At 48.5% G+C, this 26,976-nt stretch overlaps 1 protein-coding gene across 4 annotated transcripts in view; it reads right to left on the reverse strand.

The window, feature by feature from the left end:
* Nucleotides 1–26,976, reverse strand: part of WDR59 (WD repeat domain 59) — a 50,588-nt gene that overhangs the window by 1,879 nt on the left and 21,733 nt on the right. For 3 of the 4 annotated variants that reach the window (XM_042797817.1, XM_032987505.2, XM_032987506.2), the window contains exons 12-26: nucleotides 25,960–26,092; nucleotides 22,757–22,881; nucleotides 21,727–21,891; nucleotides 20,811–20,906; nucleotides 19,240–19,396; nucleotides 17,906–17,975; nucleotides 17,462–17,615; nucleotides 13,674–13,730; nucleotides 7,582–7,715; nucleotides 6,238–6,319; nucleotides 4,234–4,346; nucleotides 3,088–3,235; nucleotides 2,928–3,000; nucleotides 1,269–1,395; nucleotides 703–845 (exon numbers count right to left, since the gene is read on the reverse strand). In XM_042797817.1, coding sequence (XP_042653751.1) covers nucleotides 703–845; nucleotides 1,269–1,395; nucleotides 2,928–3,000; nucleotides 3,088–3,235; nucleotides 4,234–4,346; nucleotides 6,238–6,319; nucleotides 7,582–7,715; nucleotides 13,674–13,730; nucleotides 17,462–17,615; nucleotides 17,906–17,975; nucleotides 19,240–19,396; nucleotides 20,811–20,906; nucleotides 21,727–21,891; nucleotides 22,757–22,881; nucleotides 25,960–26,092 — 1,777 coding nt within the window. The remainder of the gene's footprint in view (nucleotides 1–702; nucleotides 846–1,268; nucleotides 1,396–2,927; nucleotides 3,001–3,087; nucleotides 3,236–4,233; nucleotides 4,347–6,237; nucleotides 6,320–7,581; nucleotides 7,716–13,673; nucleotides 13,731–17,461; nucleotides 17,616–17,905; nucleotides 17,976–19,239; nucleotides 19,397–20,810; nucleotides 20,907–21,726; nucleotides 21,892–22,756; nucleotides 22,882–25,959; nucleotides 26,093–26,976) is intronic. The other variant, XM_042797818.1, reaches the window with a different exon arrangement.

A 26,976-nucleotide genomic window follows, 5' to 3' on the forward strand; every position in this document is an offset into this window, starting at 1 on the left:
CACCTGCCCCGCGTCGCGACCAAGCGTAACTTGGGAGCAAACGAGAACGGGCTCTGCTTCTCGGCGCGGAGAGAGCGCTCGCTGCGAGCTGGATCGGGGCTGCGACTGAGGGGCAACGGCAGCGGCGGGCTGAGTCAGCGAGTTTCGCTCCAGTCCCTCCCCCGGAGGAGCCCCGGGGGGCAAGGCGAGACAACCGCTGCTTCTCTGGCACCTCTCACCCGCTTCTCCCCTCCCAGGTTCAGTGCATTTTTCCCCAGGAAGAAGACATTTTGGCAGCTGTCCTTAAGCGGCAGCTCCGGGCACCTACACTGCTGAAAATGTTTTGGGAGAAGCGTTCTATTTGCCTATTTCTTGGCTAGCTCACCCACAGTTTGAGATCTTGCAATTTTATGCATGCACTGTAAGGACACTTCAGAATCAGAGATTAGGACAGCACATGTCTGGGCTTATTCAGAGGGAATAAAGAATAGCCATCAGCATAAACAGCTCCGCGTTGCTAGCGTAGCAGTACAAAGCGCTTCCAGCTTTGCAGTCTGCAAAGCCCCTGAACCAACATCTGCAGGCCTCACCTCCACCCCGAGCTGCAAAGAACCTCTGGGCAGATCGATGGACACCATTCACCCCACCTGCTGACCGCACGTTCCCGAGGCAAGAGCCGTGCCTCTGCCCGGGCAGCCGGCGCAGACCGAAGCAGGAACTCACCAATTCCTTTGTGGGGATCGGGAGGACAGGAGACAAACTTCAGAACCTCGGCCCGCTTCTCTCGCAGGCCCCAGCGATAAAGGATTTCTCCATAGCACTTCTTAAAGTCATCAAACTGCTGAGTGTTGGCAGGATCCAGGAGCCTAGAGGAACAGAGAGGGTTGTCACCCACCCGGCTGAGCCTCAGGGACTCTGGTTGCAATCCTCTTCCCAGCGATGGCTACGCAACCGGCTCGCATCGCCAGAAGAGCAGCAGATTATTTTCCACGTGTTGCTGAAACGTCACTGAACGTTAACTGGCCTGGCAGCCGCTTGCTCTAACACTCAAGGGTGTGGGCTCAACGGGGTGGATCGCCCTCTGGGGCTCCCACCGTGGCTACTTGTAGGCGACCCCAGCAGAGCTGATCTGCGGCGTGAAGCTTCTCCAAACGACTGCCCGAATGGAAAGGTCTGAGAGCAGGTGTGGTGCCGCACAGCACGAGCCCGAGACCTGGCTAGAGAGCTCCAGCTGACGTGGGCACAGAGTAATGCATCCCTGAACACCCCCAAGGCACGCTATAACCTACCTTTTGTTTTTCTCATGCTGGTCTTTCTCACGCTCCCGATGATCGGGATACATCAGGTTCCCGTAGCGGTAGTCATCCGGAGAAGACTCGCACCAGGGGGTGGAGGCCTGCTCCGTGTCTTTGTTGGCTGCAAGCAGCAAAAGGCTGTGAGCACCCCTCAGGGAGCGCAGCCCTCGCGAGCACAACCTCCTCAAAGCCAGGGACGGGGATGTGGGAGACCACGCACTCGCCCACCCCGTTTTTTTTTTTCCCTGAGACACTGTCCTATCACCCTCTGCATTCCTACAAACGCTGCCCTGCCTCAGAAAACCAAGTGCCAGCCTCTGCCTGACAAAGTGCTTCTACGGCACTTCTGGTGACAGGATGGAAATGGGGGGATCCATCAGGCAGAGAAATCCAATATAGAGGAACCTGTTTTCCTTTCCACTTTAGACAAAAACTAACCAGGCAATCAATCCCATGGAGTTTCCTTGGGGATGTTATCCCTGGCAGGCCCGGGCTCCTCTTTCCTAGACAGGGAGGACTCTCATCACCAGGGCTGCTGTTACGTAAAGGGGCCTCTGTATGTAAGGTATTGCCCTGGGGCAGGGAGAAGACTGCTAGTAATCGCTACAAGACAACATCAGCTCCCTTAACCCCCATGAACCGCTCCTCCCCCGTGTCACAGATGCCTTGGTACTGAAAAGTCACAGCTCTGCTGCTAACAGGGCTGATGCTGCCCCAGGCCATGTGTATCGCCAGGAATCGGTCAACAGGAGCCCTTAAGAGCAACTTGTCTTGGACACCTCTGCAGCTCAGCAGAAAACGTCCTTAGGCCTGTGGATATTCACGGCACCAAGAACCCAGCCTGCCCCACTGCTGCTGTTTTTCCAGTGACAGGAGAAAGCACAGCATTGCTTTTTCCCCTTGGACCCTGTGGGATTAGCTGGCTGACGACGCTGCAGGGCCACTCTCGGTAACTGTTGAATGATCACTGGTGACTGGGAGAGGCACCTGAGGGCTGGAGGAAAGCGAATGTCACACCTGCCTTCAAAAAGGACAAGAAGAAGGATCCAGGGAACTGCAGGCCGGTCAGCCCGACCTCAATCCCTGGGAGTGTGATGGAGCAGCTAATCCTGGGAACCATGTCCAGGCACATGAAGGACAAGGAAATTACCAGGAGTAGCCGGCATGGGTAACAACCTCACACTGTGCAAAGCACGAGGGCCGTGGAAAGCTTACGGCACCAGGCAGTCACCCCAAGTGCTTGCTAGAGCCAGGCTGGAAGTCAAACAGTACAAACTGTTCTGTCTCTTTACTTGTGTCCAACTGGAAAAGGCAGCAGTGGGAGCTCTTGGCTCTGCGTTAACCTGCGACCCAGGGGCCTAGCTTGCTATGGGCTGGGGCGTTTGTAAGGGTTTCTCCCAGTCGGACAACAGGCTACACAAGTCAGAAGGGGCAGGACTGTGGGAGCATCAACACGGTTACAGCAAGGCCTGCTTGCTTCCAGCCATGGAGTCACACCATGCTGGGCAAACCCCGGAAAGCTGCTCTGACAGAGCACATCTGCCATCACAGCCAGTAACTAACTCCCTCCCGCCTTTCCCCGCCACAGGCGCCACCTAAAACCTAGGCCAGAAGGGAGGCAGATCCCTCTATTCACTACTCGGGTCTTGGTACCTATGCTCCAGCCTCCAGTGCCAAGTCCAGGATCTGACATGCTGGAACAGGAGCCAGAGGAAGTAAAGCTGGGCTGTTGAGAGGAAAAGGAAACCGTGTCATCGACATGAGAGATGTTCAAGGACAGCCAAGGCAAATGGGAAATAAACGGTGCTCGTACGTATCGGCTGTGGGAGGCCACGTTGGAGGCACGCTGAGGAAAGGGGCTGTAGGAGTTTGGGCACCCCTGTAACCTGGACTGGGCTTCGAACACACTGCACAGCATGGCCAGGGTCTGCACGTCGTGGAGCTGAGAGTAATGAGCCAGCCTGGGAAATGAAAAGACAGACAGCATGAGACGGGCAGAATTCAGTGGCAAAAGCATCGAGACTCCAGGGCAACTCATTTTGAGCCCGCTGCATAAATCGATTTGGGTCACACTGTGCCCACAGGAGGCAGGATGGGGTTGTCTTTTCTGTCGCACCTTTGAGGAGCCAAGTCCTCCTGAAAACACTAGTGGCCTAACGGGTGGGAAAAAATGGGAGCTCTGGAAACGCTGCAGTACTTGTGGCCTGATTATCCCAAGTTTGTGCAGCTTCAGAAGCAACGTCCACAGAACTGATTCTAACTGGATGTAAAGCTGAAGCCATTAGACTCACCCCAAAAATGCCTTTCTGACAAAACCCCCTGCAGGCAAGCAGCCCGCATCTAGATCACAAGGCCACCGCAGGCTTTCTGGATGGCTGTGAAGTTTCTGGTTTGCTCTGAAGAGTGAGAGCAGTGAAGAACAACCTGTGCTCCCCTCCCATCGCTGCCACGCAGCAGGAAAGAGCTAGGTCAAGCAACAGTATGCAAAGCGCACCACACAAATCCTGCACCTCCAAACAGGGCATATAGACAGATAATAACAATTACTAATTATGCCCCCTCCTGAACAGGTTCACTGTCAGGAAGACAGCAGCTAACACTTGGCTTTGAGACCAGTGGAATGATTTCCCTTGTTATACAGCAACAGTGAATTTGAAGGTGAAAACAGGAGCTGCACCAACATGTTCATTCAAGAGGTGGGGAGCAGAAAACCAGAATCTCCAATCAGGCACCGCAGGCACGCCGGAAAGCAGAGCTCCAACTGCCCCTGGCCTCCCGTGTGTCTGAAACACACTTGCAGCTTCCCTTCTTAATGCATCTCAGGCTTGAGAAGGGAACGAAAAAATATACGCTATGGCACTGCTCCAAATCTGAAGCGATGCCTTACAACGTACATAGTTATCGAGGGCTATGCTTCAGCAACCATTCCCCAACCCCTCCCTGGCGTTCAGACACCTACAAGGACTCCAGTAATTGACGTCCAAATGGATGTTGTGCCCACGGTATCTCCAAATCTGGGTCAGACTTTGGTCCAAGACAGAGATCGGTAGCTACCATGGCCAGTGACCAAACCTGGCAGACAGGAAGAAAAAGCATCAAAGCTACAATTAGAAATAACCACACTCCCAGGGCATAGGTGTGCACAAATTCACTCGCAGACAGATAATAATGTAGCTTGCTTTTTTTTTTTTTTTTTTTTTTTTTCCTGACAGCAGGGAATAGTTGCAGCCTCTGTATCACAAATAATATAGAGTAACACAAGCCTGAAGCTTTTCCCGTCCCCCTTGCTTTGAGTTTGGGCTAAATTCTGAAGAATAGTGTATTGTCTAACAGACCTGTCAGAGTAGCTTCACAGACGACTTAGTGCATTTTATAGTTACAAACCTCCAAAGGGTTTGACATAGTTCTTGGGTTTGGAGATGTCTGGTGGCAGCAAGTTTACTGGTGAATCATCATTTGCATGAAAAGTATCTTTTGATTAGCTGTGAGTGTTACTCTAGCACAGCCCGGCACAGACAGGAGTACAGCTTACCATTTCTCCTCCAACAGTTTAACTATTTCACATGAAATTTCTCCTTTACTTATCTTCCTCTACTCTGAAAACGGTCCCATCTTTTCTGGCTCTATACCACTGATCTAGGACTGCTTTTCTGCGGTGCCTTTTGAAATGCAGCAATTGGATTGTTTCAGGGAAAAGCAAAGCTCCTAGTTTGGCATGATTAAAAGAGTAGGAAAGGAAAAGGAGCGTGGTGCTGGAAAGACAGCAGAAACCAGAGACCTGACAACACAGAAAAGTAAAGAAAAAACACATGCTCCAAGTACAAAGAACAGCCAAGAACAGTAGTCCCACAGCTGCTCACTGTGAAACCAAAGAGTAAGAAACAGGAGAGAAACTGATACGAGGACAGGGCTGAGTACAAGAGAGCACAGAAAGGAAATGGGAAAGACGCCCCTTCCTACACTGCTATAGAGCACATCTTACATGTAACCTGCAACTCGAGCCCCCGTGTCTGCTAGGAACAAGGCAGGCTGCAATACAGGCAGGAGTGACACGGGACAGGGCAAGACAAGCAAGAAACTGAGGTATCTCAGAGAAATCATGCTGAAGTTATTCCACCCAAGCTCTGGTCCAGCGTGGGCAAACCAGACAGCATGAGGAAGCCCAAACAATGGGGAACTAGACCTACCTTCTCTCTCTCCTCGTCCAGCAGAACTCACCAAGAAGCAAGACAACAGCTTGAGTTTGCTTCTGCTCAGATCAGGTAAGCCTACGCATGTTCCCTGCCCAGGTCTAGGCAGAGCCAAACGCTCAGGAGAGGTGCACAGGCTCCTCTGGCAGTGCCAGCCCACTCCCATCTCCTTCAGCCACTCCTGAGTCCTGTCAAACGTTCTGCCTGTTGCGATGGACTAAGCACATGGGAAAGCATGGGCCAGAGGAGTCATTTTGCTCCTATTATTAGCTGAAGGCAAGTAGCCAGCTCCATTCTGGGGCTGGGTTCCTGTGCTCAGACTCTTGGAGAGAAGCGAGCTGCAGTTAGCTCCCAGTGCCAGCACAGATGAATACCAAACAACAGGGATGATTACATAAGTAAGAAAAAAAATCACTGATCAAAATGCTGACAGCAGCTAGGCAACTCTCTGCACAGTTACTCCACTTGCTGACTCAAAAGCAGGCTGCGTTCCTCCCTTTGCCTGCAGGAATTCCCTGAAAAAATGTGCTGTACTCAGTTTGGCAAAGGGCACAACACAATCTGCTTGCAGCCCTGGGAAGGGATCTCTCGAGGCCAAGAGTCAGTGAGGTAGAGACCACATTCATGGCTGTTCCACAGGCCTCAGCTCACCAACCAGAGGGCCCCTGGCACAACTGCTGAACCCAGGTGGCCGTTTGGGTATCAGGGTGACAGCACAAGCCATTGGAGGGTAGCACAGCATGCTGAGGAAGACGTCTGATTCAAAGTCATACCTGTACGAGATCCCTCCGTCCCACAGCCAAGGCTGAGGCAGCATTCTTCTGGCAAGTCTCCTGGATATTATTCACATTCAGTCTAAAAAGAAAGGAGATAGCTCAGCTCTGGTGGGCACGTTACCTACAAAAGTGGGGAGGGATGTGGGGAAAGTGGTACCTGCAGCAGTGAGCAGCCCAGAGCTTGCTCATCAATATGAGCCTGCTAGCATAGCCAGGATCCCATCCCTTCCGTCTGTGTTATTCAGGGATCACTGCCATCCTTCTCTCACTATTCATCTTCACTAACACACCAAGTCCAGTTCCAAACTAGCTGGGATTGATCTTAAGAAGCACCATTTCCAAGGAGATACTGGACTAAACTTGTGCCAGGATATCATCAAGCCAAGATGCATTCTTATCCCTAGAAGCTGGTGCCATCAGTTACGTGGTCCTGTTCCCACTCAGCCTGCTGGTCTGCTCTGACCGACCAGGGCGGAGGTGGTGGTACGCTGTGGAGAAGCAGGCTGGTCTTCAACCTGTTCTCCAGGAGGATAACGTATCCACCGGGGAGTTTGAGAGGCTGGCAAGGTGGACTGAGGAAACCCACGTGGGCTTTCCTGCTCATCGTCAGAAATCTTCCTGGGACACTTGATACTTTTACCGCTTAAGACCTTACAGCAAACAGAAAAGGGTCCGTGTCAACGGACTGGAAATCCTGTGAAGGACCAGACAGTCTTACCAAAGCTAAGGAAGCAAAAATTCAGGAACAGAGATTTTGTAACTATCTGAATCAGCCAGTTTGGGAAAAGCAGCTCCTTGCTTAAAAAAACCCAAACCAAACGAAACAAACAGAACTTCTCCATCCTTTCCACTAATGCAGAAGAACTTGTTGTACAGACACTGTCCCGTACAACCAAGACTCCTAGTAAATGGGGCACTCCAAACACTTCTGAAATTAAAAAGCCTTATGCACTAATAACAGTTTTATAGTAAGAGAACGGGCATTTATTCGGATTTTTAAGCCTGTACATTTGAGTGTGGAGTTTAACATGAGATCTGAAAAATAGCTGGTACCGATAATTTTAAATGACAAAAACCTGAACCTGCAGTGATGATACTGGAGCACTGGTTAAAACTTTGTGTACAATACCCCATCACAAGTTTCTTCCATCACACTTTTCAGATTTATAGCAGACAAGTCCCCTCTCGCAGGCAGAGAGGGATACTGTAAAAGATCACTAAGGCAAAAACAAGAAGGTAGGGAAACATTCAAAGATTGGTGCTGACCGATTTCAGGATTAAAACACAGCGATGCCAAAGACAGGTGCTTTCATTTGGGAAAGGATGCCAGCCCATACTCACATGTAGAGCTCTCCCAGCAGCTTGTGGACAGGCAGCAAGCAGGAAATATCTTGGATAATAACTTTCCCTGCGGCTTTGATGGGTCGGTTGTTGGCATCTGTCCCTTCTCGTTTGCTTTTCCATCGCCTTGATTTCTGCAGAACAAATGGCAACGTGTCACTGGGGTGAAGGACAGCAGGCTTCCTGGGCCAAGGAGCAAAGCACTAGGGTCAGGAATAATGCAAGCAGCACCCAAACCTGCCTTTCAGAAGGCTCTGTGTTACCCTGGAAAACATCCATGACATGCCCAGGAGAACAAGCATCTCCATCTGTAGGAAGTGAAAAGCAGGTCAAGGCAGCGAGCTCAAGGTCAAACTCACTCAAAAAGTATTTTGTGAGTTCCCCTGTGAAAGCCAATAAGAGAACAAATCAGCATCGGGATGCCAATCAAACCTGGGCAGGTTTGGCAGGAGGACGGTTCAATTATCATTCTCATTAGAGGTCTGGTCTGGGAACCCTCCGCACGGACCAGGGCTGACTTCAGCCAGCATCAGCACAGAGACATGTGGGAGGCAGCTTCTGCTTGCCCTTAGCTTCAGGGCAAGCTGACAGCTCCAGACTGTCTCTTTTGGTCTCTTCTTTCAGTGTTTGAGCACACCCCTGTTTAGCGCCAGGACAGGGCTCCCCCCCTCCTGCTTCACCAACAGCTTCAAACAAATAACTGGTAGATGATAAAGCAGGGCCCAAGTTTTCCTAGCAAGGATCCTTAGCTACCATGCTCACAGCTACTCACAGCTAGCTCAGGACATAAGGCAGGGTGAGGGTGGGGCATGGGGGGGGGGGGGAGAAGAAAGGAGAGGAATCACCACAAGGGAACAAAAACAAGAAGCCAAGATGATTCCCAAATACTCCTGGTAACAGGCAGAGGCTGTCTTAATGCCAAGCTGCACAAAGGTACCTTGGCTGTACGAAACACCGCGGAGTATTTGGCTGGTATCCTGGCCCCTTCTGGCTCCTGGCTCTAGGAGGGTGAGGAGGAGGGATGAGAGGATGTGTGGCAGCACGACAGGCAGAAGGCACCGGAGCTCTACCCAGGGAAGCACTGGCTGCTGCACAGGGTTCCCAAGTGCGGCGAAGGATGCTTTTGCAATGCTGCTCCCCTGTGGCGTGTGCCCTCACTGACACACAGAGCCCATGCTCCTGCGCAGAAGTGTCACGCTGAGGTACGGAGAGTCTCCTGAGGCAGTTGTGGGGCAGCTTCCTACACCCCTATCTGAAGCTGAGGGGTACCTTTGGAGGGGCCAGCAAAGCAGCCCTGTGCTGATGGCTCCGCAGGGCAGCAGAGCCCGCACGGGCAACACCTCGGTGCTCCTGAAGAGCAGGCCGGGCTACAGGAAGGGCAAGACTGGCACCTGCAAGCAGGCTCACTTCTGCTGTGGGTGTCAGGCCAGCTCTGGGATGGCTGGGTGCCAAACTGCCTTTGACCATGATCACACAGTCCTCTAAGAACCTGGGCAGGCTTACCACAGACACAAAATGCCCGTTAAAAACCTTAAGATCCTTAAGAAATTAATTCCTTATTCACTGCCTGCCTGGCCCAAGCTTAGACCCACGTGCTGAGGAGGTCTTGCCACGCTGAGCATACAGCTAGCACGTGCCACAAGAAGCAAAAAGGATGTGCTCCCAAAGTCACTTTGGACACTGGGTGACCACGACCAAGGCTCAGAGGCTCAAGCTCAGGCCTGACAGTAAGCGAAGGAGGTGCTTCAGACTTGAAGGAGATGAAGGTGGATTTTTCCAAGGATGCCCACGTGACAGGGCATCACCACCGTTTCCCTGATCTTCCCCTGCTCCCTGGAGTAAAGAGGAGCAGACACTCGTGCTGCCCAACACTGAGGTGCCAAGCACTGGTGGAAACAGGGCTGTCAGCATTCAGCGCTTTGGAAAAACTGCCTGACTAGGGCATGATTCTATTCTCTGCCACATCCCCTCAAGTCCTAATCCATCCAAGAGAATCTGCCTGCTGTATGTATCTGCTGCACCGCTCTGAAGCTGAGAAGGTGGTCAGGTGGGAGACCAAACTCTCTTCAGCCCATCAGTTCTTAATCAAGGCGCTGTCTGGATCAGTTCTGGCTCACTTGCTGTCGGGCAGGCTATACCTCTTTTGGTAACACCTAAAAATGTAGCTACCCTTCTGTGCTGAAGGATGTGGGCAGCGAGGAGCTGCTGATGCTGCCAAAACCAATGCTTGAGCAAAGCTTGGGAGCTCCAGCGTGACAACATGCCATCAGGGCAAGAGCTCAGGCACCGTCCTGGAAGGGCTGCCAGGCTTCTCACAACAAAAGCTGGTACTTGTGCTGTGTCTGAGCAGGTATTTGAACCCAGGCTTGCAGATGCAGAACCACATTCTGCAGCTCGATCACCAAGGGCTCCTAAGAGCTTGGCAGGTAATTTGGAGAGCAACTTGCCACCTCCTGACCATCTGTAAGCCAGCTGCCGCCAGGTCTCACAGCCGATGGAGAGTTCCCCCTGACCGAAGCAGGTTCACTGCCCCGTCATCGGGAACAGATTCAACCTGCTCCTGCCCTCTGCAAAAGCGGACTGAAGAAGCCCCTGAACAGATATTTCAAAGACTAGAAACATGGACAACACATATCACTTCCCACAGGTAATTCAGTCACTTTTTTTTTTTTTTTCGGAGGAGAATGACAACAGATGAAGATGAGAATGGAAGAGAAAGCCCATGAATGGTTTCACCTGCTTGCTGTTAGCGTACCACCAGACAAATGAAAACACTAAATGTATCAGAACCCCCTGAAAACTTGGACTCACAACAAAATCATGCAGTTTTCTTCCTCTTCGCACTGCCTATTTAGTGGCAAAAAGGGAAGCCCTAATTCTTTACTGGTGCAGCTCCTGGAGTACAGTCAGTCAATGGGCCCTATGCCCTGCCAGTACTACATTTCCATGACCACTACTTCCTGCCCCTCGAGCTGTGACGGAAGAAAATCAAAGCCACGTGTAGAGTCACCATTAAAAATGCCTGGTTTTTTTTTGCAATCCAGGCTTGCCTCAGCTACAGCAGCAAAGCATTAGAAAAAAAATTACAGTCACAAGTACAGGAACCATTACCGATGAGGTAAAGCTCATCACTGCTGACAGCAGCTCTACTTTGAACCAAATAATTGCTGGTGTTAATTACAGGAGCAGCTCTCCACCAGGCAGTATGTAAGCACTATTAACAGGGATTACCAGAGGCAAGGAGAGCTCTAGCCTGGATCTGTCTGGCCAACGTCCACCACAAGGTTCCTCTCTCCCTTCTGCTTCACCTCTTCTCCCAGGAGAAGCTCCCGCTATGGTGTTATCAAAATCTGTCACTGAGGCCCATGGGCATTAGGTTAGAACAGAAAATAAGTCTCTTCCTATGGGCTGGAGCACAGGTCATGAGGGGGAACAGGGAACCTAACGGTTGGAGCTGAAGCAGAAATCAACATGCGTGCACCAAGCTAACTACTGACAGCTGAAGGTCAAAGACACAGGTCTTCTGCACTGCCCCTGACATTTCTAGCTCTTTCTGCAGCCTAGAATCCATGCCAAGGAGAACTGCATCTACCCAGCTGGTTCTGAGAATTTAAGGAGAGGAAGAAAATAAAGAAAATAGCAACAGTGATAATAAATCAAGATTCATCAGTTTCTCAGAGCACCAGAAGGAAAGAAACCAGAGCATTTATGACAATCATGGGGTTGAAGGTGACAGTGGGGAACAGCACTGAGTAATGACTAAAAAAAGCCAGCCTGCACCTGCACTACCATACCCAAGGCTGTAATTTGCTGCAATCTGAGGTGATAACGATGGCAGTAAATGGGTTACATGTAGAAACAGATAGCCCAAGAATAAGCCACCAACTGCTTCGTAGCAACCACCATCATCACTGCATACTCAGCAGAAGTAGTTACAAAATGCTGCATGCCTGCTCTGAAAGGATGCTGAACGGTTGGGTGTGTCGTTGGATTCTGTTGAGGCAGGCAGTGCTGTAAGTAGCATCGTGAAATGTAAAGTGTCTGTTTCACGTAAGCATATGCAAAACTTCAGGGTTCGTGGTGTAAACTTGTGTTAGCAGGGCAAAGGGAAAGGTTGTGGACAGAAGGATTAAGCTGCAATACGGCATTTACAAAATAAACAGTTAAACCTGTTCAAAGTCAGGTTCAAGCTGCTTCTAATATTTTTTTTTTTTTTCTAAATAAATGTAAAAATTGCTGCCTCTCTGCAGAAAGCTATGCTCCTTTATACTGAACAACTGCCTACACATAAATTCCCCCATGCAGGTCATGCATCACTGCTTGGATTTTCTCTTCAAAATAATCAACATTTACTATTTCCAGCATCTCCCACAGTACCAGGCACCTTCCACAAACCGAATAAAAAATCTGAAGCACTTTTGAAACAAGTGTCCCGCAGCAGGAATATTTCTTTATAGCTTCCATCAATTAATAGCTGGCACCTGCCCTCAGCACAGGCATTTCTGAAGTGGAGGCTAGTCATTACCTAGAAAGGAGGAGGAATTATTCCTTCTCCTACACTTGCCAAGTTCTTGCTCCCCTGAGCACCTTCGGCAGTGCTGTGCTCTTCTTCCAGAAGGAAGGCACCTGCTCCGCACAAACAATCCACTCCTCTCGTCGTGCATGCCTGCGTCTTCGCCTTGGGCACTACTGCCCACTTGAGAGAGACTTGATAACCTCTTCCAAAGCTTATCCACAACTACCATCAATCCTTCAAGGCGGCTTGGACTAACGCATGTATCATTTTTAAGTATACGCTACACAAAATCGTAACTTTTATCACATCACTACTTGCTCTTCCTTCCAAACCAGCTGTGAGGGGAAACTGTGGCCCTTTGTGCACCAGTTTACCACACCACAAGCTGGCAAGTTCCTTACTTGGTTTTCTTTCTTTCAGTCTGTTCCTGATCCAAGACAGACCTTCATTTCTTGACTCCACTGCTCACACTTCTTTATTAGCTCTTTGCAAAAAGCCTCGATGGAGTCAAGTAAATTACTTCTGCTTTCTTTCACCTATTATTTGCTAGTATAATCTTAGAGCTGTTGTAATTAGGAAGGCTTGATCCTATTATACCAAGTTAAATTAGGTGTTACAGGAGTCTATTTTACTCCCTGATGTCTTATGAAGAGACAGCATGAAGGACAGCAGCTGTGAAAAAACAGTTGTTCACACAGACATTAAGAAAAAAACGGGCCTAAAGAGATCATCTTTAAATTGAAATGGAGTTTTCTAAGCTTTGCCTATGCTTGGCAGATGAGTGATGAGATAGTAATTGCTCAAATTTACAGCACAGCTTGAGCAACGTTAATATCATCAAGACGTTCACATGAATGATGTTCAAGCTTGAGGGACATGTGGACCTGACTAATGGAAAACGACTGTCAAAGCAGTCTCGGAAGGGCAGGTGCCAGGAGGAGGGAGAACCTGCCAGGGTGGCTGGAAGTGCAACCGCTCGAACTGAATGCGGGATGGTGTGATTCCAAGGGCTGGGAGAAGATCACAAATTACACAGAAATTCTATTTATTGCTCCAGGAAGTAAGATCTCACGGTGCACTGCACTGAGAATAGGCAGCTCATTTTAATGAGATGACAGATCGTTGTCAGCAACTCAACCAGTTTGTTTCTTCCACAGCTCTTACGTGATCCTCCCTCTCCAGCAAGGCTTCATCTTTCTCAGAAATTAGGTGCTCTAATGTCAGTCTCATCAGTTGGTTGATGATACATAATCATTCAGCTCCTCTGCAGTGCTCTCACTTTCTCAGAGGTTGATTCTTTCTTACACTTCAAACTATCCCTGAGCATCCCTCCCTGACTGCTAGGCCAGGAAACACAGGCATGTTGTGGGTCGGTATTTGTACCCTGCAAGCTAGGGTCTGTTCCTGTCCACTTGCACGTGCATTCACTCCCACGGAAGCCCTAGGCCCTGTGTGGAGCGCAAGTCCCCCACCTCTGTGCAGGTTACTCAAAGGCAGGCAGGTGGCATTTTATTCTTGGGCCCTTGGGCAGAAGACAAGGTTATATCAAGGACAGTATTAGCACAGCGCACAGTACCGGGAAGTCGTTAATTGCTTGTATGGACCAACGTCGCCGGGCAGAGCGAGGAGACATCTGTATGTGAAAACATTATACCCAGGAAAAGGGAAGAAAGACACCAAGAAAATTAAAGACAAAGGTAAATAAACTGAAATGAAAAGTGCCCTGAACCAGCAGAGTAAAAGATACTGTTCCCAACGGTTCTGTTACACAACGAACAGTTGCAATCCACAATCCATCCCCACCTTCATCCACACACAATTTACTGTACAACGTTACCCACGGCCCTGGCAAAGCAAAGGCTGCTGCGTCTGTGCCCCACACCAGCCTCTGTGGAAGACTTCGGCAACCACAAATCTGAATCAAGTCTTCCACGTGGAGTTGTATTACTGCAAGAAGCACTGAACTGCTTCAGGTGACCTTGGTCATACCACGAATTGACAGCAGAGCAGAGGACAACACCCCGGAGCCCCACATGCCAGGCTCCTAATCTAACCAGTTTTACTCCTCTTGGCTGAAGAGGAAGGCAGCTAAGTGCAAACTGCATCATTTTTAACACAGCTGTCCAGCACCATGGCACAGAAATCTGCAGGAAGCTAAATAAACACTCCTGCTTACTCAGATATCCCTTTAACATCCAGCATCCTCCAGGACTTAATTCACTGGAACCTGCTGTAACTGTTCACTTTCATTTTAAACAATAAAAGCCACATGTCAGGATATTAGAAGGGATGTAAAGACCCTGCTTCTTGGCAGGGCCATGTGGAAATTGTCATTATGGGTTGAGGAACTCATTCAAGTTGAGTGAGCAATCAAATACACTGACTGACTATGCAGAATAGCTCCAAAGTAGGCTTCCATTACGAACTTGCAGACGTTTCATTAAGTACTCAATGCAGTATTATAGCAACAATAAATGGAATCTCTCAAAGCACATTACTGTGCCCTCACTTGAAAAAAAAATATCCCGTTATAGTTTTGTTAAGTCAGCACAATGAAAAAGGTTATTTGTATCATGTGCAATGTATTTTACCCTTATTTCCAGCCGATGAGAGGCAGTCAGGACCATCAGCCATGCCTTCAGCCCCTACCTGCCCTTGCACCTCACTGCTGGGAGAACCCTGCAGTCAGGGAGCTGACGCTGGCTGTGGAGCCCACAGGAAGAGAGAGAAGGCTGCAGCCTCGTGCTACAGGTTCCTCCACCAGGCCTCGCGAGAGGAGGAGCAAAGGGTTAGGTGAAGGAAATTCGGTATAGCAACTAAGCTCAGTCCCCCCTGCGAAGCCCTGCTCTCCCGTCGGCAGCCGCTGCTGCCAGCCTACGCTCCCACGTGCCGAGTCTGAGAGGGCTGCAACCAGGTGGGCACCAGGCAAAGCCTGAGGGATGTCCTGAGAAGCAGCAGTTTCCAAGCCTTGCCAAAAGTCCCGATGGGAAGCACGAGGACACCGCTGTCACCACCCCTGTGTACAGCCGTCCCCAGGTCCCCACTGGCACGACCCTCTAACTGGAGGGGGAGAACAACACAGCCACGGCGCCTTCTTTAGGAGACATCCAGGTCTGAAACACTGAGGGCATTGCCACAGTACAGATACAGCTTTTCCTTTCTGCTGACTACTGTTCTTTAGTGTTTTTTTTTTTTTTAAGGAGTGAAAAAGAGGGAGGAAGAAAGCAGGAGTGTGCATGTGTGAATAAAAAGTGAGAAAGATAGATATATATATATATGTGTGTGTGTCTGTGTATGTATATATATACGCACACACATTTAAATGAGCACAGAAAGTCTCAGTCCAGATTTAGTTTCATTTTGGTTTACTAAGGAGATCTCTGCCGGGTTCAGCAGCTCCCCTGCCTTCATGGGAACATGACATATTTCCTGTCTAGCAATGGGCAAATTTCATTTGTTTGCTCATGGTAGTGATGCCAGTCGTTGCTACATGGGATTTAAATACCTGGTTATTGCTGACAAATTCAGTTTTGGGGCTGAAGTTCTATAACATGAGTGTTTAAGACACGAAATTTCAACTTTTATTTAATGCAAATATAAAATTCAAGCTTCAGAGTAAGGAGTTAACTAGACTCAGAGTCTGAGCTTTTTAAAATCCTCACAATGAAATGACAAAAATATGTAGGAGTGATTTAACAGAGGCCGTGACATCAACTCCTGAAGAATCAGAAAACCTCTGCTGAAGGGAGATAGCTTTTTTTTTTTTTTTTTAAAAAAAAGGTATTTAATCTGCAAGAACATTCAAGCTGTCTCCCTGCTAGGACCCTTACACTTCTTCCAATCCGGCATGTGAGGAGATAGCTTGGCAGGGGAAGGGGAACACAGGAATCTTCTCTGGCTTTCAGCAGACGTGGCTACACACATGCTTTGTTCTCTCACTTTTCCTTCCCTGTGACAAAAATCTTGTCACCATCAATGCAATGGCTGGGGCAACAGGTCACATGAAATTGCACCAAGCTGCTTCCACATGTTATTTTTAGCCTTGTCTGTCATCTTAGAGAGCTGTGTGTCAGAGACAAGCACACTGCAGAGGACAGAGGTAGCTCTTTAAATAAACTCTCTGGCAAAGACTAGAACAGGCTGTAATTCTTGTACCAGGCAGCACCATTTTCTCTTCTCGTTAAAAAGAAGTTTGTGTGGGGGGAAAAAAACAGTACGGGGACTCCAAGAGTCTTCTGGGGTCTGTATGGAGGCAAAGCTTGCAATGGGGAGAGAGGCTCACCTCACAGCTGGTAGGTATAACTACTAACTCGCATCACGTAAGGGGGACACAGTCCCACAGGGGTCAGCTGTCGTGTCCAGGACCACTGGAAAATTAAGACCTCTTTCAGTGCCACGGAAGGATGAGAGCTCAGGGCTGTGACTCTTCCTCTGCTCCTGGGACAGGAGATCTCAAGCTCCACTGCAGCAGAGTGTGGGCAGCTCTCGGCTCTTCTTGGGCTACCTAGAAGTTCTCCATTGCTGCAGCAGGTTAGTGCCCCCAGCGTGGACAGTGGGCAAACTACCGGAACGCCCCAAATTCTCAGGATGTCACGGAAGCTTGCTGTATTTTTGCAAGCCACTTCACTCCCTGCTGAAGCACCGAGTTTGTTTCTGAGGAAGCCCCACAGCCTGTTACTCCCACAGCATCCGCTCCAGAACTACCCTATGGCCACCCTACAATTACCAACAGGTCTTCTTCACCCTCTGTATCCCAGAAGGAAACAATTCCACTCTCCCCCAAAGCTTTGCTTATAAACAGCAACGAGACCAAGACCTACACCTAAACCAGAAGTACATGGATTGGAAGATCTTTGGAGAATCACGCAGGAATTAATTTTGTTTAAGAAAAAGTCCAAAGAGGCACATATCCCTGAAAGAGACACCTGTAATAGAAATAACCATAATCCAGGAGAGGTTGTCGGTAAGCTGCAGAGAGCCATAACCCTTTGCAGTTATATACATCAGGGAGTACCAAGAAAAGCAGAGCTGCCTACATGTACGTATCTGGACACTACAACTTCTTAAGTGTGAGATTTTAACCCTATGTAATGCAAAGGGAGACAGTGTAATGCACTGAAGGAAGCTGTGATGGTCAGTGTAGAGAGATATCAAAATAAGCAGGCTAAATGCTAGAGCGGATCAGTAAAGAAGTTACTAATAGGAGATAAATCCATGTGACATTTTTACAGAGCTGCCTGTAAAAAGATGCCTTCTTGAGAGGAACGTGAAGCTTCTGTTACTAGCAAAGCTCACAGCTATATGAAAGGAATACAGATCACAAAAGCTGAAGTGTTAGGAAAGGCTTTTTGGTCTGGTACTTACCCTCTCTTTGTAGTAGAAGGAGCTAATGGAGACCTGCTCCTTCTCGCTGCGCGTCGGACTCCCACTGTACAAGCGCAGATTGCCTGGAGTCTCCGTGCGGATCTTCATTGGAGTAATGAGGCCACTATGGTACGCTGATAAAGCTGACAGGGACCTGGAAACAAGGGAATACACTTTCAGGAGCTTTCCCCCACCAAACTGCCCCGGAGGCTCACACCACCATCACCGCTAATCCAAGCTGCCAGCAATGTTTCAGGTGTGTTGAAGAAAGGGGTCTCTGCTGAGGGCCAGTGACGTAAGGGACCGGCCTCTCTGTGCCGAGGGCACAGCTGACACGAGGGGTCAGTACTTTCTGAGGGTCAGTAGCGTCAGTGTACGGTCTGATATTCTCCTGCCTTCCTGCCCGTGACAGTGGCACACCTCAAATACCACCCAGGTACTCACCTGGGTGTGGGCTCTGTCGGGGACACCGCACGATGCATGGTCATGGGCCTCGTGAAATACACCAGGTACCCTGGAGAGACAGGACACGGCATAAAGATCACGCAAGGAGGAGTAGGTTACTCAGGGGTGGTTTACACAGGGAAACCTGGTCGTTTAAGGTAAAGACAAGGGGCTGGGTGTCTATCCACTAGCCCGAGTGCTTTCAGACAAGTGGACAACCTCATTTTCTCAACCCAGATCTACTCCCTGCAAACCCATTAAAGAGCATGTTTTGTTGAGATGACGGTCTTAAAAGCACCAGCTCAAGTGGATTACAGTTGTTAGAGAAAAGACAGTAGAAGAAAACGAGCAAATACCTACTCATGTTTTAACTCTTCACCAGAACTTGTCAAGCATTTTGATACTCCAGAGGCCAGTGAGGTGATGTTTAGCTACGCAGAGAAACCACTGCAGGTTGTACAACTCTTCAAAAGGATAACCCAAGGCACCTGAAGCCAATTCCAAAGCACACTCTCACAAGCCCTCCCCCATCTGTTACAGCATCTCAGGTGTCTTCAGCCACCCACTCTTGCAAGAGTTTCAGGGCTTAGCAAGGTTTCACTGAGCCTATTCAATGCAGTACTACTCTGTTTTACTTTTGCTGGGAGTTTGGCCAGGTCTGTGTGAAAACCAGCTTTCAAAACATGCTCAAACTGGGATGCAGTCAGGTCCAGAGGAGGCATGCTTGCATCTGAAACAGCTCAGTGAAACTTAACAGCTCATTCTCAGACCATAAGCTGTTTGTTAAGGATGACCTTTGTACTGTGCACTCTCTTGGAAACCTGGATGTGGGTAAGTTTCCCAATGACCTTGGGAAAGCTATTTTGGACAACAGAAAGGGTGCAGAATGAGAAAAGCATGGTTAGTAACAAGAATATGGCTTCAGCAAGGGTTAAGTTCAACCTTAAATCACAGTGATTTTGTGAAGACTGAGAGCCAGAATACGACCAGCAGTCTGATGTTGGTAGGAGAGGATTAGGCAAGGAAGAGAGCTAGTCCCAGTTTTCTGTAAACGGTCTGTCAGTGCCTCTGGCATGCCACAAGCCGAAGGCCATCTCTTCAACTAGCCCTGGATTTTCAAATCCTAAAATCCCACGTGCAACACCAACTGCAAACAGTTGCTAAGTAGTCTCATTATCTATAAATTTATCATAGCATCACTACTTTAATACCATTTCTTACACATTGCATGGCAGTGACCAAAGCCTCATCTTGTTCAGAAACAAGTGTTCCCCAAGATATGAAAAGGACCATTCCCCAGGTAGCTTTTGTAACATATCAGCGATGGGGCTAACCTGCACCACAGAACCTGGCTCCAGAGGTCCGTGGAAATGGGATGTTAGAGTCCTGGTAGGAGCCATAGGCATTGGAGACCCGGGCGAACGTGGGCAAGGGGGGCGTTACGGAGTTTGACAAAGCGTAGGGATTGCTGGACGTGCTGTCCTCTTGGTTCTGAAACAGAAGTTACCCAAGGTCACACTCCTGCTGCCACAGGAAGGAAATCCAGCTGGAGCACTGGGGATCGCAGCGCTAAGCAGCCTCACGGAAGGTGCTCGTCCTTTGAGCCAAAGCAGATGAAGCACAGAGCATGGTTACTGCTCTGGCTGCAAAGGCACTTGCAAGTACATTTACTTTTGAGAAAAGGGCTTCTCTGGCTGCTTGTCCACAGATTTCTCTCCCACCACAGCCATGGTGAAATACAGAGCTTTGGGGTGAAACAGTGGGAAACTATACAGAAAATCTGACCTTCGGGCTCTGGATGCAACTCTCAACGCAGGGAGCTGAGCTAAACCTGACACCTCAATGATCTAAGTGAGACAAATTCACCTTAAATGGGAATACCACACAACTGTGGGTGGATCAAATGTAGGTTGGGAGTCTTGGAAGTGGGGAAGGAAGGTGGTGTGAAAAACTTGGGGCCCTCAGGCCTGTCCATAGGAATTTTGGAAGAAATCTGAATTTATTTGGATAAAGAGTACTACAGCTTAGGTTTAAAGGAATTCTTTAAAGGCAGCATTGCCTGGCCTGAGTCATCAGGTTTCCATACAATGGAGAAAGTTCCCACTCTTACAACATTGCTGCTGAAACCAAGCGGAATTCAGCCTTTCCATGTAAAAAAAAAAAAGCCCTTTATTTGTGATGAATAAACAAAGCTTCTTGGGAGAAAACCTGAGGAGACTCTCCAATCTTTTCCTGCATGCTAAAAACACCCACTCCGGTACACTTCACCCACACACAGACCTAATACCTGACACTGGGATGCTGAGTAGGCATCATGGATCTCTCAGCTAAGGGCAGAGTGGGACTTGGATTTATCTGCAGTATCATCCCTAGAAAACCTCAGCACAAGGCTTCGAAAAAACAGACTTTCACAGCTTTCCTTTACGGGAAGAAAACATAGACCCTAGAATAGGACTAACAGGATCTTTGACTAGAACTGAGGAGGTAAAGACATCTGCTACTGCCTTTCAGACAAGAATGAATCCATCAGCTCCCTGAGGCCCCTTATCTTCCCTCATAGATAACCATGCCCTGGCACTCTGAGAAATCCTCAGAGCTGGGAAACTACCATGCACCACTAAGATGCTCCAAACCCCAGTCATTCGTGCTAACTTGAATATTGGTGAGCATGCAGAGCTTCCCAAAGCAGCAAACCTTCAGGGCCTGATTTTCAGAAACAAAACGCATCTAATTATCAGATCAGTTTTCTTCAACATTAACCAGAAGTGCTTACACAAATGGAATGGCCAGGCACAGGGGTCTATTTACACATCTAATGAGGCTGGACTCTCACTGCAGAGTCAGAAGTGTGGGATGTGGGAGAAGACAACAAACTAGGGCAGAAAGCCCACGCAGTTTTCCATACCACAACAGACTCCAGCCAGGAGACGAGCTGACGCAGGCAGGGCTCCAGGCAGCTCTGGTTCCGCTTCACTTTCTGCAGAGAAGTGTCTTTCAATATCTGGAATACATACAAGATGCAGCTTGAATCATTGCTTACATCCACACCTTCGCCACATCCTTTTTTTTGTCTGAAGAGCAGCCAAGATGTCAGGATCCAGAGAGGCCAAAGACACCTCCGTAACATCCACTGGAGCCACACTGACCCATTGGTGTGCTGCCTGCTTTGAGGAACAACTGTGAGCTTTGATCAGAGCACTGAGGGTTCACCTAGATTCAGTACCCTCTGAGCCAGGATTTGGGCTTCTATACTACTGTAGCCCATACATTCTATACCAGTTTCTGGCAAGCTGAATCAGGCTTTTTTCAGGAAGGAACCCAAGCTGATCCATCAGCTTGCTGCTGGGGAAGGGATTTCATCAGCAACGGGACTTCAAGCACCAGATGATCAAACACCTGGTCTGGAATGAGCAGGGCCTGTGTAAAAAGACTCCTCATGTTTAAAACAGTTTGTGGAGGAGAGCAGGAAGCAACATCCCAGCTCAAAACCAGTATCTTTCTGCAGCTGGATGCTTGGCTGGTCATTTTGTCTATTATGGGGTTGGGGGCAACTGCGTGAGGAGAAGGATGTTAGGGATCCTCAGGCAATACAAGTCACACTGGAATAGAGTAGCAGCGAAGAACGTATTTAAAAAGCACCAGTGGAGAAAGGAAAATACTGGGCTGCAGGGCCAACAAAAACCTCACCCTGGGAGCTCCACAATGCATCAGTTCAAAGAGACCTGTGGTATGCCTTCAGCAAGGTCAGATGTTTTATTTTGTCAGACATCAAGTGTCCAGCATCTGTGTATTTATAAAGACAGTGCATACTCCCCACATACCTTCAGCAGCTTTGCCTTCATGGAGGCAGTGATCGAGGTTGGGTTGATGAACTGGAAGGACGGTGCAGCGTTATTGGGATACTGGACAGGGAACATCACCAGCATCCTGACTCTGTGGTTGCCGCAGTGCACTGACACCGTACAGCTACGACTCACCGCATCCATCTGCGAGGAAAAGCAATTCCTCTGTAGTTACATCCCCAAGGACTTCTAAACTTATCGTGGCTTAAAGTCATGCTGAGGGGCTGATTCCTCTGCGCACCCATGAGACAAAGTCATGCTGTTGTTCTCAAGGGCAGTGAATCCAGTGATAGCAGAAAAACCCCAGGCACGTGGGGACAGACTCTGCTTGCACCAGCAGACTGCCAGTCCAGTATCCCAGCATCTGGAGACCACAGCCAGCCCAGGCAGCACCAGGAATCAGGCTCTGCTCCCAACAGCCACCACGCCCCAGCAAGCTTCACTTGGCTGTGGAGAGCTCCAGACCCACTGCAGCAGTAACAACATCTAAGATCATACAACACTGTCTCAGAAAATTACATCAGGATCATGCCATGAGCTGTGAAACCACAGGGGTGGGGAAAGGGGAGAGGCAGCTGCTTCAAGCCTCCCATCCCAGTACTGCGCTGTGCCTCCAGCCAGCTTCCACGCACAGAGGAGGGTCTGGCATGCCAGGGAGATGCCAAAACAGAGAGAGAGTGCAGGATAGGCAGGGTTCAGCAGATCGGGTTCAGAAACAGTTGAAATGGGGTCAGCTCCATGTAGTGGAACAAGTCATTTTTCACTCTGCAGTCTAACCAGCATCCAGCCTACTTGGGACCAGCCACTGCACTTACTGTGCTGAAACACTTCCCTCACTCCCAGAGTCTGAACTCACCCTCTTTCCTGCTACCCCTGGCCAAGAGAATCCCTACAGCTCAAAATAAACCTTGTTTACAGACTGCAGCAAAAAAGGTTCCCCTCTAAAGGCTCCGATGAGCCAGCCTGCCCACGTCCCCTCCTAACAAGCCCTCAAAAGGAAACTCTCTACCTCCACATTGACGTTTCGGATCTGCACGTTGATCAGTGAAAACTCCTGCTGCAGTGTTTGAGGCAGCCCCAGTTGGTCCGTTTTCTTTCCCACCAGGGGGTCATTCAGGAAATCTTCTTTTAAGGCTGACAGGAAAGATGGAGAACAGATTGAGACAAGCTTTAACGGACAGACTTTAGGCACGTGATGCCAGGAGGCAGCCAAGACAGCAGGCTTCCCTCTGCTCTTGTGACACATGGAGGTATGAGTTTTACCTGGCAAAGACCTGCAAGCTGGAGGGTCTCAGCTGTTGTTTAGAGGCAGGCTTCTGAGCCTTGCTCTTCAAAAAAACAAACCTGTCTGCACACAGGTTTCTAGGAAGGTTACAGAAGCTGCCTGTACTCTGTACAGCCCTAAATGGTCTGTCTCTACTCATTTGAGACCCCCTCCTCCTCCCTACACAGTACTGCCAGAGTCACAAACAGCTGAACTGGAGCCTCTCGGTTCAGCAGGAAAGAGCCGCTGCCAAATCGGTCTCCAGGAGGAGCTCTGGTCTTTGGGACTCACACCCCACCACTCTCGGCTTTCAGGGAATGCTTCCAAAGCATAATAAGGCTTTGGGAGAGAAAGGGGTATTTCTGGCCTGAGTAGAGGCTTAAATTAATTTGTAGCATTCATTTGCATTTAACATTGCAAAGCACTCTAGTGCTTTAACGGTCTGCAAAGACTCATCTAAATACCAGGTCTAGCTGTCCGGTTCTAACAGTTTTCAGAAGGACAATAACCCCTTCTGAAGGCCAGAATATACATTCAAACAGCCGGGCAAGCACTGCAGGACACAAGGAGTTATGGTTAAGATAGCAAGCTTGACTGAGTTTCGTAAGAATTGGTCTCTGCCTGTGGTCATGCCTGGCTTTTGCCTCGTATCCCCATTAGGGCAGGGGCAGCTCCTTCTGAAGGGCGTTTTGTTGTGGCACTGCTTCCTACGAAATGTATGCTTTGATGACGGTTCCAAGGACACAAGGGAAGTCCCAATTATTGAGCTGTCATTCTCAGGCCTGAAATATCATATTGCATGGACTATTCCTAGCAAAAAAAATAAGTCACAAGAGATGCAAAAAGCTGTCGTTTTACAGGCACTTGCCTAGAAGTTACTGATTTTGCTGCTGGGACAGATATATCTGGTTTTACTGCTGCCCAGTGGGTTGCTGAATTTGGACAGGTAGGATGCTTAGCTACTCATTCCTGTTTGCGATTTTATTATAGTGCTTAGATATACTTCACAAAAGGGAGCTGAAAAGGGGATTAAAAGATCAGTGGCTCTCAGGGAAGATAATAATTTCTAGCTCAAGACACCACATAGCTTACTGAAAAGCCATCTCTGAGGTTCCTGATATGGGCAGTACCCTCCCTTTGTCTTCTCGTCCTATTCCTTTCCAATTAGTTTCTAATCCCCCAAAGCCTGTATATTTGTCTATATTCCTACAGATCTTTTAAAGGCAGCAGCCAGTGAGGAAAGCTGTACACTGAAGACACAGCTGGTGGGCTTTCTGATTTATCTGCAGACTGCTGTACTCTTCAAAGATGCCCCAAAGTGCTTTACTAATATAACACGGAGACTTTGTCTGCAGCTGAAATGCAGTCACCTGCAGGGTGAAACATCAACAGTTCACAATAGCTTTTAGGCTAGAAAGAACTGAAATTCCTACCTAGGGACTTGCATGTGCATTAATCCTGCAGTCATGGTATTTGCAGAAAAATCTACCCTGTTACAAGAAAAGCCATTTTCATTCCCTTTGGCCGCAAGGGAAACCCTACCAGTCTGAACCAAAGCCAGACCCACACAGGATGTACGAACGTGACCTCATCAAGGACAGTGAAAGAGTTAACTTTCTCCTGTGGAAAAAAAGAGGTCTGCAGCCAGAATGAGAACACTTAACGCTCCCAACTGGAGCAAGAGAGGCTGTGCCCTCCTCACAAAGTATTGCTCATGAGCTTTTTCTATCATGTTATAAAACCCTCACGTAGGCAGAGGTGCTGACAACTTAGAAACCTGTTCTGCTGCCACACAGGACAGGTGACAGAGAGGAACTTCACTGGGATTTGCCGGGCAGGAAACTTCCAGTTAGGAAGAGATACCCCCCCAAGGGACCTCACAGCTGGCTCCTTTATTCAAAGGACAGATATTAGACCACTTCTTCTCTCTCTCTCTCCAGTTTGTTGGCAAATCAAAGGGAGAATCAAATGGCCTTCCTGTAAGCCCCTCACATGGAGATCCATCGTAGCACCCTGCTACAATACAAAGGAACCGTGAACTTAAACCCAAGCTGACACAAAGGAATGAGAGCATCCAATTCTTCTTCCTCCGTATCAGATATAGAAATCTCTTTATATAGCTCTTTCACATGCATACCATTGCCATGGGTCTCAGCTGCTGCAATCTTTTCTATTCTGGTACTTACCCTCTTCAAACACCAACACCCTGAATGTTTAACCAGGCCAGAGCATTCAGCACCAAACCCCTCCTTCCCATTTCCTTCACTGATGCCTTCTCTTCCATAAAGCCAAATCAATTCTTTCTGCTAATGCCTCTGCCCCACTCCCATCCACCCATCTGGTAATCAGAAGTCAAAGATACCATCCCTCCCCCTCTGCTTTGCCAGCCTTCAGTCACCTCTCATCTACACATGAACAAAAATTCACTTGCTCTCTCCATACTACTTCTGGTGGATGGGAGAAGACACCAGCAAACATCTCCATGTTAGATCAGTTCAGAGAGTGATCCCAGCAGAAGTGTTTAGGTACCAGGTGTGATGTAAGCAGCTTGCATCAGAATGTCTTACCATACATTCCCCTCTCCTCTGGGCTCACCTCTCGGCTTAAACTAATTTACCTTCTTAAGTGCCAGAACTTACTTTCCGAATGCCTTATTTTTGGCAGCAGGCCACAACTATGACCTAAAGAGAATGTAAACCGTATTATTGACAAGGAAGGTCTTCATTTCACAGCTAGAACCATTGCGTTAGAGGAGAAAAAAACTTGGGAGGACCATCCTGCGAAACCCCTAGCGTTTTCCCTCCTCCCAGGTAGAGAATCCATTAGCCTTTGAAACAGCACCAGTTTGGACTATGCCTCTGATGCTGTTTTCTTATGCCAAGATGCCTCTTCTTCTCAACACAAAGACAGCTGGTGTTTGAAGTTCCATGACCCATCGCTTGTCTCACCTTCCTCATCCCCATGTCCAGAGTTATGCTGGGGCTCCGAGTCCTGGGGGTGAAGGGTCTTGTCTGTCTCTGGCAGATGAGAAATCCCATCGATGAGGTCCTCGACTCCGTCCAGGATATCGTTAGCACACAGCTGAAAAGAACAAACACACCCATGTGCTGCACAACAGAACACAAGCTGTGGAAAGAGCCACCATTAAACAACTCGTTTCTCCAGGGAGCTGGATTTGCAAGGTAGGTCTGTCCACCCGACAGTCATGACTAAGACCTCAGCATTGTTTCTGTGACAAAGACAGGTGATCTTCCACATTCCAGCATCCCCAGCTCTGTCAACTCTGACAGCCTAGCCAAATCTCCTGCTCACACTTACAGCGTCACTTAATTGACAGGGCCAGTCTAAGTAACAGCAGTGTTACTTTAATTTTAATCAAAACTAAAGCTGATACAACTTTAATTCCTTGAATTAATTTGTCAAAATTGGTTTAATTTTTTTAGATCAAATATAATAGTAGCACACTTTCTGCTTTCAATATTCACACTCCAGTAGGACCTAGAGACCCAGGTACATACTAGGGGCCCTAGTGTTCTAGGTCCTGTATCAAAGAGAGACCATGAAAACCTGTATTTTAAGTTCAGCACAAGAAAACAGGGAAGATGAAGAGAAGAAACATAGGGAGAAGAAAGGGTAAGGGTGCCATATAGCAAATTACAGCACTGGTCACCAGCAACATGCCATTGTGTGTAGTTTGATCCAGACAAAGACAAGGACAAAAGAGTGGGAGCCAGCAGAGGAAGAGTAAAGGCTCTGACATGGATAAACAATCGGTTTAAAGACAGGAAATAAATCAAATATTCACAGATATATCAGATAGGGGTAAAGAGTCATTTTCCACAGAGAAATTTTGTTACAGACCTGCAGGAGTCCTGCAGGATCTGTGCTGGGACACATGCTTCTCAACATATTCATTAAAAACCTGGAATAGGAGGTGAATAGCGACATGACCAGGTTTGCTGATG

Source organism: Tyto alba, unplaced genomic scaffold (genome assembly GCF_018691265.1).
Source record: "Tyto alba isolate M040663 unplaced genomic scaffold, T.alba_DEE_v4.0 Super-Scaffold_26, whole genome shotgun sequence".
In the NCBI taxonomy this organism is placed as follows: domain Eukaryota; kingdom Metazoa; phylum Chordata; class Aves; order Strigiformes; family Tytonidae; genus Tyto; species Tyto alba.